We start from the raw sequence: 13,777 nt of genomic DNA, 5'->3' as shown, positions 1-13,777 counted from the left end.
TGTGTGTGTGTGTGTGTGTGTGTGTGTGTGTGTGTGTGTGTGTGTGTGTGTGTGTGTGTGTGCGTGCGTGTTGTTTCTGATTTGCTTTCCTCCACCCTGATCAGAACCACTTGCTGTTCTTAGTTTATCCAAACCACATGTCCCCAAAAGGTCTTGCACACTTCTCAGTTGCTTGCCCTGAGCCTCTGGCTGATCTCTGTATTTTCTGCTGAGATGTTCACTTTTATATATATATATACTAGCTGAGGTACCCGGCTTCGCCCGGGTTGAATAAGAATAAGACAAATATATGATGAAAAGAACATGTATATTTTACAGCAATATCACAGTACATTTCCTACATGACGTTTTGTCAATTTTCAATTTCTCAAAACCTCTTGGTATACAACATTTCTGGTTTTCTTACTTGGTGCCAAGACATAAAGATTGCTTGGTTTTCCAACCCTCGAGCAGCCCACGTACAGCTGGCCATGGGAAGTACCCGGCATTGCCGGACGGGGGAAGGGAGGGGAGGGGGAAGGGGAGGGGAGGGGAAGGGGAGGGGAGGGGAACGGGGGGGGGGGCGGGGAGGAGAGGTTGGGGAGGGGAGAAGAGGGGGAGAGGGGGGGAGGGGAGAAGAGGGGGGAGGAGAGAAGAGGGGGGAGGGGAGAAGAGGGGGGAGGGGGAGGAGGAGAGGAGAGAAGAGGAGGGGGATGGGGAGGGGGAGGGATGGGAGGGGGGAGGGGGAGGGGAGAAGTGGAGGGGGTAGGGTGGAGGGGGAGGGGATAGGGGGGAAAGGGAGGGGCATGGGGGGAGTGGAGGGGGATGGAGAAAGGGGGAGGGGAAGGGAGTGAGGGGAGGGGGAGGGGGATGGAGAAAGGGGAGGGGGTAAGGGAGGGGAGGGGGAGTGGAGGGGGAGGGGGGAGGGAGAGAGGGAAGGGGGAGGGGGGAAGGGGGAGGGGGAGGGGAGAAGGGGAGGGGTTAGGGTGGAGGGGGAGGGGAGGGGGGAGTCAAGTCGGAAGTCATTGTCGTCAATTGAATGTCGCATTTATTTTTTATTCCCTGTCAAATGGCATTGGTCCCGCATTCCGAACCCGGAAGTCGGAAGTCATTGTCGGCAAAGTTGAAAAATTAACGTTACGAAATACGCTGATGACGTCATAATTTTAAAACCCGAAGGTTTTTTAAACATTTAAGGTATGCTGTAGTTGCTCTGGGACGTACTGATTCCGAATATGAAGTTGAAAAATTAACGTTCCGAAATACGCTGATGACGTCATAATTTTAAAACGCAACGTTTTTTTTTTTAGTTGAGATTTTATTCGAATTCGAATTCCATTAAATTTCAACTGTTGGAAACAATAATTATTTCAATTTCCAACAGTTTAAATAATTATTGTTTCCAACAGTTGAAATTTAATGGAATTCGAATTCGAATAAAATCTCAACTACCGTTTATCCGTTCTTGTTGAATGGCGCGAAAAAATGGCGCGCATTTTGTCATTATGTGCGACTTTACGTCACTCCTACGGACGTGAAAACATTTGTTTTCCTTAAAAATATATTTAAAATAAATACAATAGTACATAAATTAACAATAAAAGAAGCTAAAAAACAATTTAAAATACAATAAAAAGCACATTGAAAATATATAAATATGTACGTACAGTATACTGTACGGACGCGCAACCGCGGGATCGGAAAGGGGTAATAGCGCCGCCACAAACTACACTATGGAATTGCAGCTGGCGCGGTTTTTTAAACCATTGATATTAAAATAAAACGTAGCCGATAACCACCAGGATTTTATGCTGATTCCGAATCTGTGTCTAAAACTTTTCTCCGATGTGTAGTTCTTGAGTTATAAGCGGACATCCAGACAGACACACACACACACACACACACACACACACACACACACAGACACTCCTCCTTTATATATAGAGATATATATATATATATATATATATATATATTAAATCTTGCACTGTATCATGGTCTCTACGGTAACAAAAAAGGTTTTTATTTTACAAGATCTGTGACTTATCATTGTTTGGTTTGAATTGTAGTGATGAACACATTTGCTTTGTTTTTTTTAGCAAGAACTTTGTGTCATTCTCTTTTTGCAGAATCTCATGTTCCTAGTCAGAGACTGGAGCTTCCCATACGAGTTCCCCTATGGAAGTACAGGAGGGAAACACTTCTTGGAGAGAAGGCTCAAGGTCTGAAGATGGGAGTATTATGGTCCTACAAAGCTACAAAAATATTTGTTAAAAAATAATCTTCAAATGTCAAACAAAAATGTGTTCTCATCTGTTATTTTACCCATACATTTTATTTTGCTCATCTCCCATGTCCCTTTTTTTTCTCCCCTCACCTCTATTCTCTGATCTTCCTTCTTTTGATTTCCCCCAATCTCCCAAACCAGTCTATCTCGACACAAACTACTTTTTTCTCTCGAAATTTTACTAAACTCATTTCAATCCATAATCCTTTATTTGCCAAAAAATTGCAGTACAGTTTGCATGAGTAAACTAGAACGGCACTCGGTAGAGCGCATACCTCCGCCAGGCTGAACATTTTATGTTTTGTATCCACTGATAGGCCGGATCTGGATTCGGACCTGAACCAAAATCTAATCGGCTTGTTCTCGTCACCTAACTAATTCGCCCATCAAGTTTAGTCAAAACTGGTCTACAACTTTTTTAAATGTTATGCTAGATATATCTCTTTTTGTCCGATCCCTCAATGGTGAAGCATAATTTAAAAAAATAAAATTCTCTTATCCCAATATATGTTCGAATCTTCACCAAAATCGAATCAATTCGTCCTTGTCACACAAACAACCTGTTCACCAAGCTTCATCCAAATCCATCCACAACTTTTTGAGATATCGTGCTATATATCAGTTTTAGCCCTATCACTCAATGGTGATAGCCCAACACCCAACACATAGCCCAACACCAGGGTAATGAAAACCCTGGTGTTGGGCTAGCGGCTAGGGTGCCGGCTTAGGATCCTAGTATCCTGGGTTCGAATCCCGGTCGATCGCTGAATTAATGCCAGGGGGGTTGACTCAGCCTGTCATCCTTCCGAGGTCGGCTAATTGAGTACCAGTTCACTGGTAATTCCCTGTTTGTCGTTAAAGGCGGCAAAAAGGGTTGGCGTCAGGAAGGGCATCCGGCCGTAAAACATTGCTTCAAAAAGGGGACCGAAAAACAACAACAACCACGGTTCCCGAAAAAGGCCAACCCCCGCTTTGCGGGGAAAAATGGCCTCTAAAGGTGGTTATTTTTTATATATACTCAATGGTGAAGAATCACTTTAAAAATTCTCTGATCCGGATGTGGATCTTGACCAAAATTGAATCAATTCGTCCTTGTCACACACCAAACCTCTCCACCAAGTTTAGTCTGAATCCGTCCACAACTTTTTGAGATATCCTGTTCACAGACAGACATACAGGGGTGAAAACATAACCTCCATCCACCTTTGGTGGCGGAGGTAATGATTTATTTACTAAAAGGTTACAAAAGTTTCCAAAAAGCAAGAGGTAAGATGTTCCACCTGAGACTGAGGTTGCTAATTATTTAGAAGGATCCTCCAAGCCAATTTAAATGCCTGCTTAACGACAAATCTGTTTTTTTTTCTATTTCAACTCTTGTTTCTCAATTATGTTTCTTTTTATTTTGTACTAGCATTTCATTTTTGCTTGTGGAACGCAAATTGCTCCATGTAGGGTCTGACCGACATGCTCGATCGTTCCCTTGACCAATGTTTTGTCATCTTGTTTGTCAAAAAAAATTCTTTTTCATCTTTGTCTCATTTCCATATCAGCGTTTTTCAAAGAAGATGTGTCTCATGTGGCAGGTTTCAGACACACAGCATGAAGAGCTCCAGAATGTACGAAAGCACATTCACAGCTGTTTCTCCAATGTCGACTGTTTCCTTCTACCTCACCCTGGCCTCAAGGTGGCGACAAACCCTAATTTTGATGGCAGTCTGAAAGGTGAGGCGTCCAAGAGGCCTGACGTTTATTTTTCTTTTACATTTTTGAGCGAGAGGAGAAAATGTAGACCAAAGCTACTTCATGGATGTTGCTTCAGATTGTCATTGCGCTTTGTCAACATTCTGACAACTCAAGTACAATTGAGGAAAGTTGTCAGATGTTAGTCTTTTATGATCTAAGATTGTTCTCCATGACATCATGCAAAATGGTTGCCTTCAATTTTGTTTTGGTCACTTATACATTAACATTAACCAAGTGTCTGTAAAAAAAATACCTGCATTGCAGTGAAATTAAGTCTTCCTTGCTGTGATAGTATCCATCCAGCTTTCAATTAACATTATCAGTGTCAAAGGAAAATAAATTAAAAAAAGTATTGATGATAAAATACTATCACCTACATTTCTAGGATGAACTTGTGTTGTGCAAATGAAATCATCTATACCTGCAGTTTAAAAGCCCTTTATCTTTTATACACACAGGAATCAATCTTCACTTCCGTAACTTACGTGATGCAGTGTTCCTCCCGCATTGTACTTCAAAGCCACGAGGGATACAATGTACCAACAAAAGGCGAAATCCATTGTCGTCAACGGCTCACACCGGCAACACCTAAATTAAATTGAAAATAATTACAACTGCAAACAAGACAGAGTATTTGACAATACAGAGCCTCACAAGCGTATATAGATTACAGTAGATCTGAGAACCAGTGTGGTCTCACTTACTGACTGACACACAGCATGATATTATGTTCCTTTGGGAGCGTGTGAGGCTAATGCCACCCAGTAAATTCAAATTTGGATGAGATAAAAAATCATTTTTATTGTTATTTGGTGTGAGTATTTAAAATCCAATAGTTATTACGCTATTTCAATGCTGTGCAAAGCTTCGTGTGTGTCCAAAGTTATTTTAACACCTTCTGATGAGCGATATAGATTACATTAGATATATGGGTAGATAAACACACTCTTAGGAATGGGCACAGCTAACTTGGACATAATCCACATTCAAAGTCTAAAATCAAGTTGTGCCATAATTTTATGTAAGAATATTGTGGCTTAATTGGACAATTTTGTTGAAATGTGCCTAAGGGTGTGTGAGGTGGGTCCCCGCAGGTGCTGCACAGAAACTGTGCATTCTTCACTTCTGGGGAAACGAGACTACTTTGTTCCAATTTAATTACTGTAAAAAAAAAAGGAGCTTTTCATTGCTGGTGTTGATACAGTATAGATTACGATTGATTTCAGAATTAACGATCTTTATAACAAGTACAGATACATTCAAAGTACACCGCCCCCATGCCAAATAATTAAATATCCTACAGCGCGGCGGCAATACCGCGGTGCAGCTCATTGAGGCTGCATTGGGAGGGAGAGGTGTACACTAATTGATTGATTAATTGTATAATAAAAATCAAGAAAAGATTATCACAAAATATTTCCTTAATCAATTGGCGAAAAGCATAACTAAACCACTAGTGCTTCATCCGAAGATGTATCTTTTAGAAATGTAATTAAATAAGTCATTAACAAAAAATTAAATAATTAATCAATTAATCAATAAATAATTAATCAATTAAATGATTAATCAATAAATCAAAAATATCCTTGATAGCCACATCACTTGGTCTGTCATGTCCAAATATTAGCTTCCCAGCTCAAAAGGTGCCTGAGATATTGGCCAAATGAGAAAGAAGATAAATAAATGATAAATAATGAAAATAAATAAATAATAATCATTAAAAAATTAAATTATTAATCAATTCGGTCACAGAACACATAAACCACCACCATTTCATCAGAATCTGTAACTTTAAAAAAAAAATTTTTTTGTCATTCATCAAATAATTAAATAATTAATCGATTAATTGATTAATTAATAAATCAAAAATATCCTTTGCAGCCAAATCACCTGGTCATTGGCATGTCCAAATATCAGCTTCCTAACTCAAAAGGTGCCTGAGTTAATGGTCAGAAGAGAAAGGAAATTTGATTAATTAAATAAGTACTTAATTAATCGCTAATAATTAAATAACTCCTTAATTAATTGATTCTTCAAAAAACAAAAAATACGGTTTTTGACAAAGGACTTCCTCACTACTGTGCCGAAATTTCAGCTTCCTAGCTCAAAGGATTGCTGAGATATCGTCTGGACAAACAAACAAGAAAGAAAACAAACAAACAACCAGAGTGAAAACGGAGTACTCCCTTTCAGCGTGCGTCACTGCCGAGCCCCCTTCGGTGCCCAGCAATGACGATTTGCAATGCCTGGAGATGGCATAGGAAAGGTGCGGTGTACAACAAACAAGCAAGAAAACAAACAACCAGAGTGAAAACTGAGTACTCCCTTTCAGCGTGCGTCACTGCCGAGCCCCCTTCGGTGCCCGGCAATGACGTTTTGCAATGCCTGGAGATGGCATAGGAAAGGTGCGGTGTACAACAACCAAGAAAACAAACAAGTACACATACATTCAAAGTACACCGCCCCCATGCCAAATAATTAAACATCCTACAGCGCGGTATTGCCGGGGCGCCTCTGGCGCCCGCCAATACCGCAGTGCAGCTCATAGAGGCTGCATTGGAAGGGAGAGGTGTACACTAATTGATTGATTAATTGTGTAATTAAAATCAATAAAAGATTATCACAAAATATTTTCATAATCAATTGGCTAATAGCATAACTAAACCACTCGTGCTTCATCCGAAGATGTATCTTTTAGAAATTTAATTAAATAAGTCATTTAGAAAAAATTAAATAATTAATTGATTAATCAATAAATAATTAATCAATTAATCAATAAATAATTAATCGATTAAATGATTAATCAATAAATCAAAAATATCCTTGATAGCCACATCACTTGGTCACTGTCATGTCCAAATATTAGCTTCCCAGCTCAAAAGGTGCCTGAGATATTGGCCAAATGAGAAAGAAAATAAATAAATGATTAATAATGAAAATAAATAAATAGTAATCATTAAAAAATTAAATAATTAATCAATTCGGTCACAGAACACATAAACCACCACCATTTCATCAGAATCTGTAACTGAAAAAGGGAATTTTTTTTTTTAGTAATTAATCGAATAATTAAATAATTAATCGATTAATTGATTTATTGATTGATCAATAAATCAAAAATATCCTTGATAGCCACATCACCTGGTCACTCATGTCCAAATATTAGCTTCCGAGCTCAAAAGGTGCCTGAGATATTGGCCAAATGAGAAAGAAAATAAATAAATGATTAATAATGAAAATAAATAAAAAATAATCATAAAAAATTAAATTATTAATCAATTCGGTCAGAGAACACATAAACCACCACCATTTCATCAGAATCTGTAACTTGAAAAAAAAAAATTTTTTTTGTCATTAATCAAATAATTAAATAATTAATCGATTAATTGATTAATTGATTAATTAATAAATCAAAAATAGCCTTTGCAGCCAAATCACCTGGTCATTGGCATGTCCAAATATCAGCTTCCTAACTCAAAAGGTGCCTGAGTTAATGGTCAGAAGAGAAAGGAAATTTGATTAATTAAACATGTACTTAATTAATCGCTAATAATTAAATAACTCCTCAATTAATTGATTAATCAAAAAACAAAAAATACGGTTTTTGACAAAGGACTTGCTCACTATTGTGCCGAAATTTCAGCTTCCTAGCTCAAAGGATGGCTGAGATATCGCCCGGACAAACAAACAAGAAAGAAAGAAAGAAATCAAATAAACAAACAAGTACAGATACATTCAAAGTACACCGCCCCATGCCAAATAATTAAATATGCTGCAGCGCGGCATTACCGGGGTGCCTCCGGCGCCCGGCAATACCGCAGTGCAGCTCATTGAGGCTGCATTGGGAGGGAGAGGTGTACACTAATTGATTGATTAATTGTATAATTAAAATCAATAAAAGATTATCACAAAATATTTTCATAATCAATTGGCTAATCGCAGAACTAAACCACTAGTGCTTCATCCGAAGATGTTTCTTTTAGAAATTTAATTAAATAAGTCATTAATAAAAAATTAAATAATTAATTGATTACTCAATAAATAATTAATCGATTAATCAATAAATAATTATTAGATGAAATGATTAATCAATAAATCAAAAATATCCTTGATAGCCACATCACTTTTTTTTTTTTTTTTTTTTTTTTTTTTTTTTTTTTTTTTTTTTTTTTTTTTTTTGTATACAATATCGAGGCTCGTGAAAGAGCGAACATTAATCACACAGAAAGACAAACCGACACATAAAACATATAACATAGGGAGCGGTAGACAAGATGGGGAGAGAGGGGGAAGGACACAAACACAACATTTGAGAGCAGGGACCGAGAGACATGGAGACATCGAGAGATCTGAGAGAGGGCGAGGGCTTTGGGGGGGGGGGGGGGCGTGGGAAGGGGGCAGTGGGAGAGGTATAAAACATATGGACACTGCCAGGACTTCCAGGAAAGAAGTTGGAATTTCAAACAAGGTGGATCTGGGGTGAATTAGCGGGGGTAGAAAAGATCAAGGTTTTGGATGGGGGAAGATAAGAGATGGTGGTGAACAGCTGTTTTAAAGACCTGGAGGGAGGAGTGGGATTGAAGGGAGTGAGGGAGTTTGTTCCAGAGGCGGGAGAAAAGAGGAATGAAAGAGTGAAGGTGAGCGGAGAGCCGAGATTTCGGCAGTTTAACCATCAGAGGGTTGCTGGCAGATCTTGTGCGACCTGTAGGAATATTTGGGGGACAGAGCACAGAGAGAGCTGGGGGTGCAAGGCCGGAGAGGAGTCGGTAGAAGACAGAAAGACCACCTACCTGCCTGCGGTGAGTGAGTGAAAGGCCCTCAGAGATAGCTTCATCGCGGGAGATTCCAATAATTCTGAAAGCTTTGGTTTCAACAGCGTGAAGCCGAGCTAGGTGTGAGGCAGGAGCACCGGCCCATAGGGGAGAACAGTATTCCATTGAGCTGCGGATGAAAGCCTTGTATGTGGTGAGGAGCTCAGGTGTGCCGAGGAAGGACTTCGCACGACGGAGGATGCCCAGTCGGCGACTGGCTTTGGAGGCCAGCTTGGAAATGTGGTTTTCCCAAGAAAGATCATGGCAGATAGTGAGACCCAAAATCTTGAGCGACAGAACTTCTTGGAGAGGATTGTTGAGAAAGTAGATGGGAGGGTTGTCCAGTCGATCTTTTCGGAGAGACATAGTAAGAGTGTGAGATTTGTCAGGATTGAAAGACATGTTCCACTTGTTTGACCAGTCTGTGATTTTGTCCAGGTCTTCAGAGAGTGAGGAGGCAGCAGACTGCCGATCTGAGGGAAGAGGAATGGAGCGGCAGAGAGTGGAGTCATCAGCAAAGAGATAGAGAGGATTTTCGAGAGAGTCAGAGAGATCATTGATGAAGACCAGAAAAAGCACGGGGCCCAGAACACTGCCTTGGGGAACTCCAGCCTGAACAGGAAGAGGAGATGAGAGAAACCCATTCAGGGCCACACGTTGACGACGACTAGAGAGGAAGTCCGCCAGCCATGCGTGGAGATTTCCATGGATACCAAAGGAGGAGAGTTTGGTGAGCAGAGCGGGGTGCCAGACCGTGTCGAAGGCACGTGATATGTCGAGGGAGACAGCTCTAATTTCCTGTTTGGCATTGAGGACCTCCATCCATTGTTGAGACAGCAGAAGCAGCATGTCCAGAGTAGAGTGACCTGGTCTGAAACCAAATTGATGATCAGAGATCAAGCCATTGGAGAAGAGGAAAGATTTCATATCAGAAGCAATGATGGATTCCATGACTTTGCTGATAATTGGGAGAAGGCTGATTGGTCTGTAGTTGCTAGGATCTGTTTTTGCACCTTTTTTGTGCAAAGCGGTGATGTTGGCTGATTTCCAAGCAGATGGCAGTTGACCTTGAGCAAAAGAGAGGGTGAAGAGAACAGAGAGAGGGTGAGATAGAGTAGCAGAGCAGGATTTTAGGACCCGTGGGCTGATGCCGTCGGGTCCAGTTGCAGAATCAGAGTCGAGGGTTGACAGAAACTTTTCCACCTTGTCAGGGGGAAAGGACACGGAGTCCAGGAGCAGCAGGGTACGACTGGGTATGGTGGGTACAGAGAGGGATGGGTTTGGGACACAAGATTTAGAGGCAAACACAGAGTTGAGGCATTCAGCTTTTTCACGTGCGGAGTCAGCTGTGTAGCCGTTTGAGGTAAGGGAGGGGATGGAGGGGGAACAAACACCAGAAACGGATTTGACCAGACGCCACCAGGATTTGGAAGAGGGAGACAGATAAGAGAGTTCGGTCTTGAGGACGGAGAGATATTGTTTCCTGGCTCTCCTGAGGGTGGACACACACTTGTTTCGGGCTTTGTGAAAGGAAATGAGATTTCCTTCCGTTGGATTTGCTTTCCAGGAGACGAAGGCAAGTTGTTTCTGGGCAACAGCCTCACCACAAGATTCCGTGTACCATGGACGGGAGGAAGGGTATGACAACTGAAGACGAGATGGGATAAATCTGTGCATGAGAGAGAGCAATTTACTTTGGAAGAATTCCCAGGATGAGTTGATGTCAGAGGTGGTAGAGATGGGAGACCAGTCCAGATGATTGATGGCTGCTTGAAGACCGTGCCAGTTGGCCTGAGTGAAATGCCAGACTCGTCGACGCTGAGCACTTGGTCACTCATGTCCAAATATTAGCTTCCCAGCTCAAAAGGTGCCTGAGATATTGGCCAAATGAGAAAGAAAATAAATAAATGATTAATAATGAAAATAAATAAATAATAATCATAAAAAAATTAAATTATTAATCAATTTGGTCAGAGAACACATAAACTACCACTATTTCATCAGAATCTGTAACTTTAAAAAAAAGTTTTTTTTGTCATTAATCGAATAATTAAATAATTAATCGATTAATTGATTAAATAATAAATCAAAAATATCCTTTGCAGCCAAATCAGCTGGTCATTGGCATGTCCAAATATCAGCTTCCTAACTCAAAAGGTGCCTGAGTTAATGGTCAGAAGAGAAAGGAAATTTGATTAATTAAATAAGTACTTAATTAATCGCTAATAATTAAATAACTCCTCAATTTATTGATTGATCAAAAAAACAAAAATACACTTTTTGAGAAAGGACTTGCTCACTATTGTGCCGAAATTTCAGCTTCCTAGCTCAAAGGATGGCTGAGATATCGTCCGGACAAACAAACAAGAAAGCAAGAAAGAAAGCAAGAAAACAAACAAACAAGAAAGCAACCAAGAAAACAAACAAACAACCAGAGTGAAAACTGAGTACTCTCTTTCAGCGTGCGTCACTGCCGAGCCCCCTTCGGTGCCCGGCAATGACGATTTGCAATGCCTGGAGATGGCATAGGAAAGGAGCGGTGTACAACAAGTACAAATACATTCAAAGTACACCGCCCCATGCCAAATAATTAAATATGCTGCAGCGCGGCATTGCCGGGGCACCTCCGGCGCCCGGCAATACTGCAGTGCACCTCATTGAGGCTGCATTGGGAGTGAGAGGTGTACACTAATTGATTGATTAATTGTATAATTAAAATCAATAAAAGATTATTACAAAATATTTTCATAATCAATTGGCTAATCGCATAACTAAACCACTAGTGCTTCATCCGAAGATGTATCTTTTAGAAATTTAATTAAATAAGTCATTTAAAAAAAATTAAATAATTAATTGATTACTCAATAATCAATTTTTTTTTTTTTTTTTTTTTTTTTTGTATACAAGATCGAGGCTCGTGAAAGAGCGAAAATTAATCACACAGAAAGACAAACAGACACATAAAACAAATAACATCGGGAGCGGTAGACAAGATGGGGAGAGAGGGGGAAGGACACAAACACAACATTTGAGAGCAGGGACCGAGAGACATGGAGACATCGAGAGATCTGTGGGAGGGAGAGGGCTTTGGGGGGGAGGCATGTGAAGGGGGGAGGCATGTGAAGGGGGGGAGGCATGTGAAGGGGGGGGGGGGATTAATCGATTAATCCTAATTAATCGATTAATCAATAAATAATTAATAGATGAAATGATTAATCAATAAATCAAAAATATCCTTGATAGCCACATCATTTGGTCACTCATGTCCAATATTAGCTTCCCAGCTCAAAAGGTGCCTGAGATATTGGCCAAATGAGAAAGAAAATAAATAAATGATTAATAATGGAAATAAATAAATAATAATCATAAAAAATCAAATCATTAATCAATTTGGTCAGAGAACACATAAACTACCACTATTTCATCAGAATCTGTAACTTTAAAAAAAAATTTTTTTTTAAAATCGAATAATTAAATAATTAATCGATTAATTGATTAATTAATAAATCAAAAATATCCTTTGCAGCCAAATCACCTGGTCATTGGCATGTCCAAATATCAGCTTCCTAACTCAAAAGGTGCCTGAGTTAATGGTCAGAAGAGAAAGGAAATTTGATTAATTAAATAAGTACTTAATTAATCGCAAATAATTAAATAACTCCTCAATTTATAGATTAATCAAAAAAAAATAATAACGTTTTTGAGAAAGGACTTGCTCACTATTGTGCCGAAATTTCAGCTTCCTAGCTCAAAGGATGGCTGAGATATCGCCCGGACAAACAAACAAGAAAACAAGAAAGAAAACAAACAAGCACAAATACATTCAAAGTACACCGCCCCATGCCAAACAATTAAATATGCTGCAGCGCGGCATTGCCGGGGCGCCTACGGCGCCCGGTAATACCGCAGTGCAGCTCATTGAGGCTGTATTGGGAGGGAGAGGTGTACACTAATTGATTGATTAATTGTATAATTAAAATCAATAAAAGATTATCACAAAATATTTTCATAATTAATTGGCTAATCGCATAACTAAACCACTCGTGCTTCATCCGAAGATGTATCTTTTAGAAATGTAATTAAATAAGTCATTTATAAAAAATTAAATAATTAATTCATAACTCAATAAATAATTAATCGATTAATCAATAAATAATTAATAGATGAAATGATTAATCAATAAATCAAAAATATCCTTGATAGCCACATCACTTGGTCACTCATGTCCAAATATTAGCTTCCCAGCTCAAAAGGTGCCTGAGATATTGGCCAAATGAGAAAGAAAAGAAATAAATGATTAATAATGAAAATAAATAAATAATGATCATAAAAAAATTAAATTATTAATCAATTTGGTCAGAGAACACATAAACTACCACTATTTCATCAGAATCTGTAACTTAAAAAAAAATTTTTTTTTGTCATAAATCGAATAATTAAATAATTAATCGATTAATTGATTAATTAATAAATCAAAAATATCCTTTGCAGCCAAATCACCTGGTCATTGGCATGTCCAAATATCAGCGTCCTAACTCAAAAGGTGCCTGAGTTAATGGTCAGAAGAGAAAGGAAATTTGATTAATTAAATAAGTACTTAATTAATCGCTAATAATTAAATAACTCCTCAATTTATTGATTAATCAAAAAAAATATATATCGTTTTTGACAAAGGACTTGCTCACTATTGTGCCGAAATTTCAGCTTCCTCGCTCAAAGGATGGCTGAGATATCGCCCGGACAAACAAACAAGAAAACAAGAAAACAAGAAAGATGAAAACAAACAAACAAACAAACAACCAGAGTGAAAACTGAGTACTCTCTTTCAGCGCGCGTCACTGCCGAGCCCCCTTCGGTGCCCAGCAATGACGATTTGCAATGCCTGGAGATGGCATAGGAAAGGAGCGGTGTACAATATGCTGCAGCGCGGCATTGCTGGGGCGCCTCAGGCGCCCGG

General features: G+C 39.3%; 1 protein-coding gene across 2 annotated transcripts in view; it reads left to right on the top strand.

Moving 5' to 3' along the window:
* LOC137435284 (atlastin-2) overlaps positions 1-13,777 on the top strand; it is a 199,400-nt gene that overhangs the window by 92,236 nt on the left and 93,387 nt on the right. For both annotated transcript variants that reach the window (XM_078785238.1, XM_078785243.1), the window contains exons 7-8: positions 2,109-2,201; positions 3,850-3,988. In XM_078785238.1, the coding sequence (XP_078641364.1) occupies positions 2,109-2,201; positions 3,850-3,988 (232 nt within the window). The remainder of the gene's footprint in view (positions 1-2,108; positions 2,202-3,849; positions 3,989-13,777) is intronic.

The sequence above is a fragment of the Myxine glutinosa genome, chromosome 1 (genome assembly GCF_964187855.1).
Source record: "Myxine glutinosa chromosome 1, kmMyxGlut1.1, whole genome shotgun sequence".
In the NCBI taxonomy this organism is placed as follows: domain Eukaryota; kingdom Metazoa; phylum Chordata; class Myxini; order Myxiniformes; family Myxinidae; genus Myxine; species Myxine glutinosa.
This window is presented reverse-complemented; position numbering and strand designations above follow the sequence as displayed.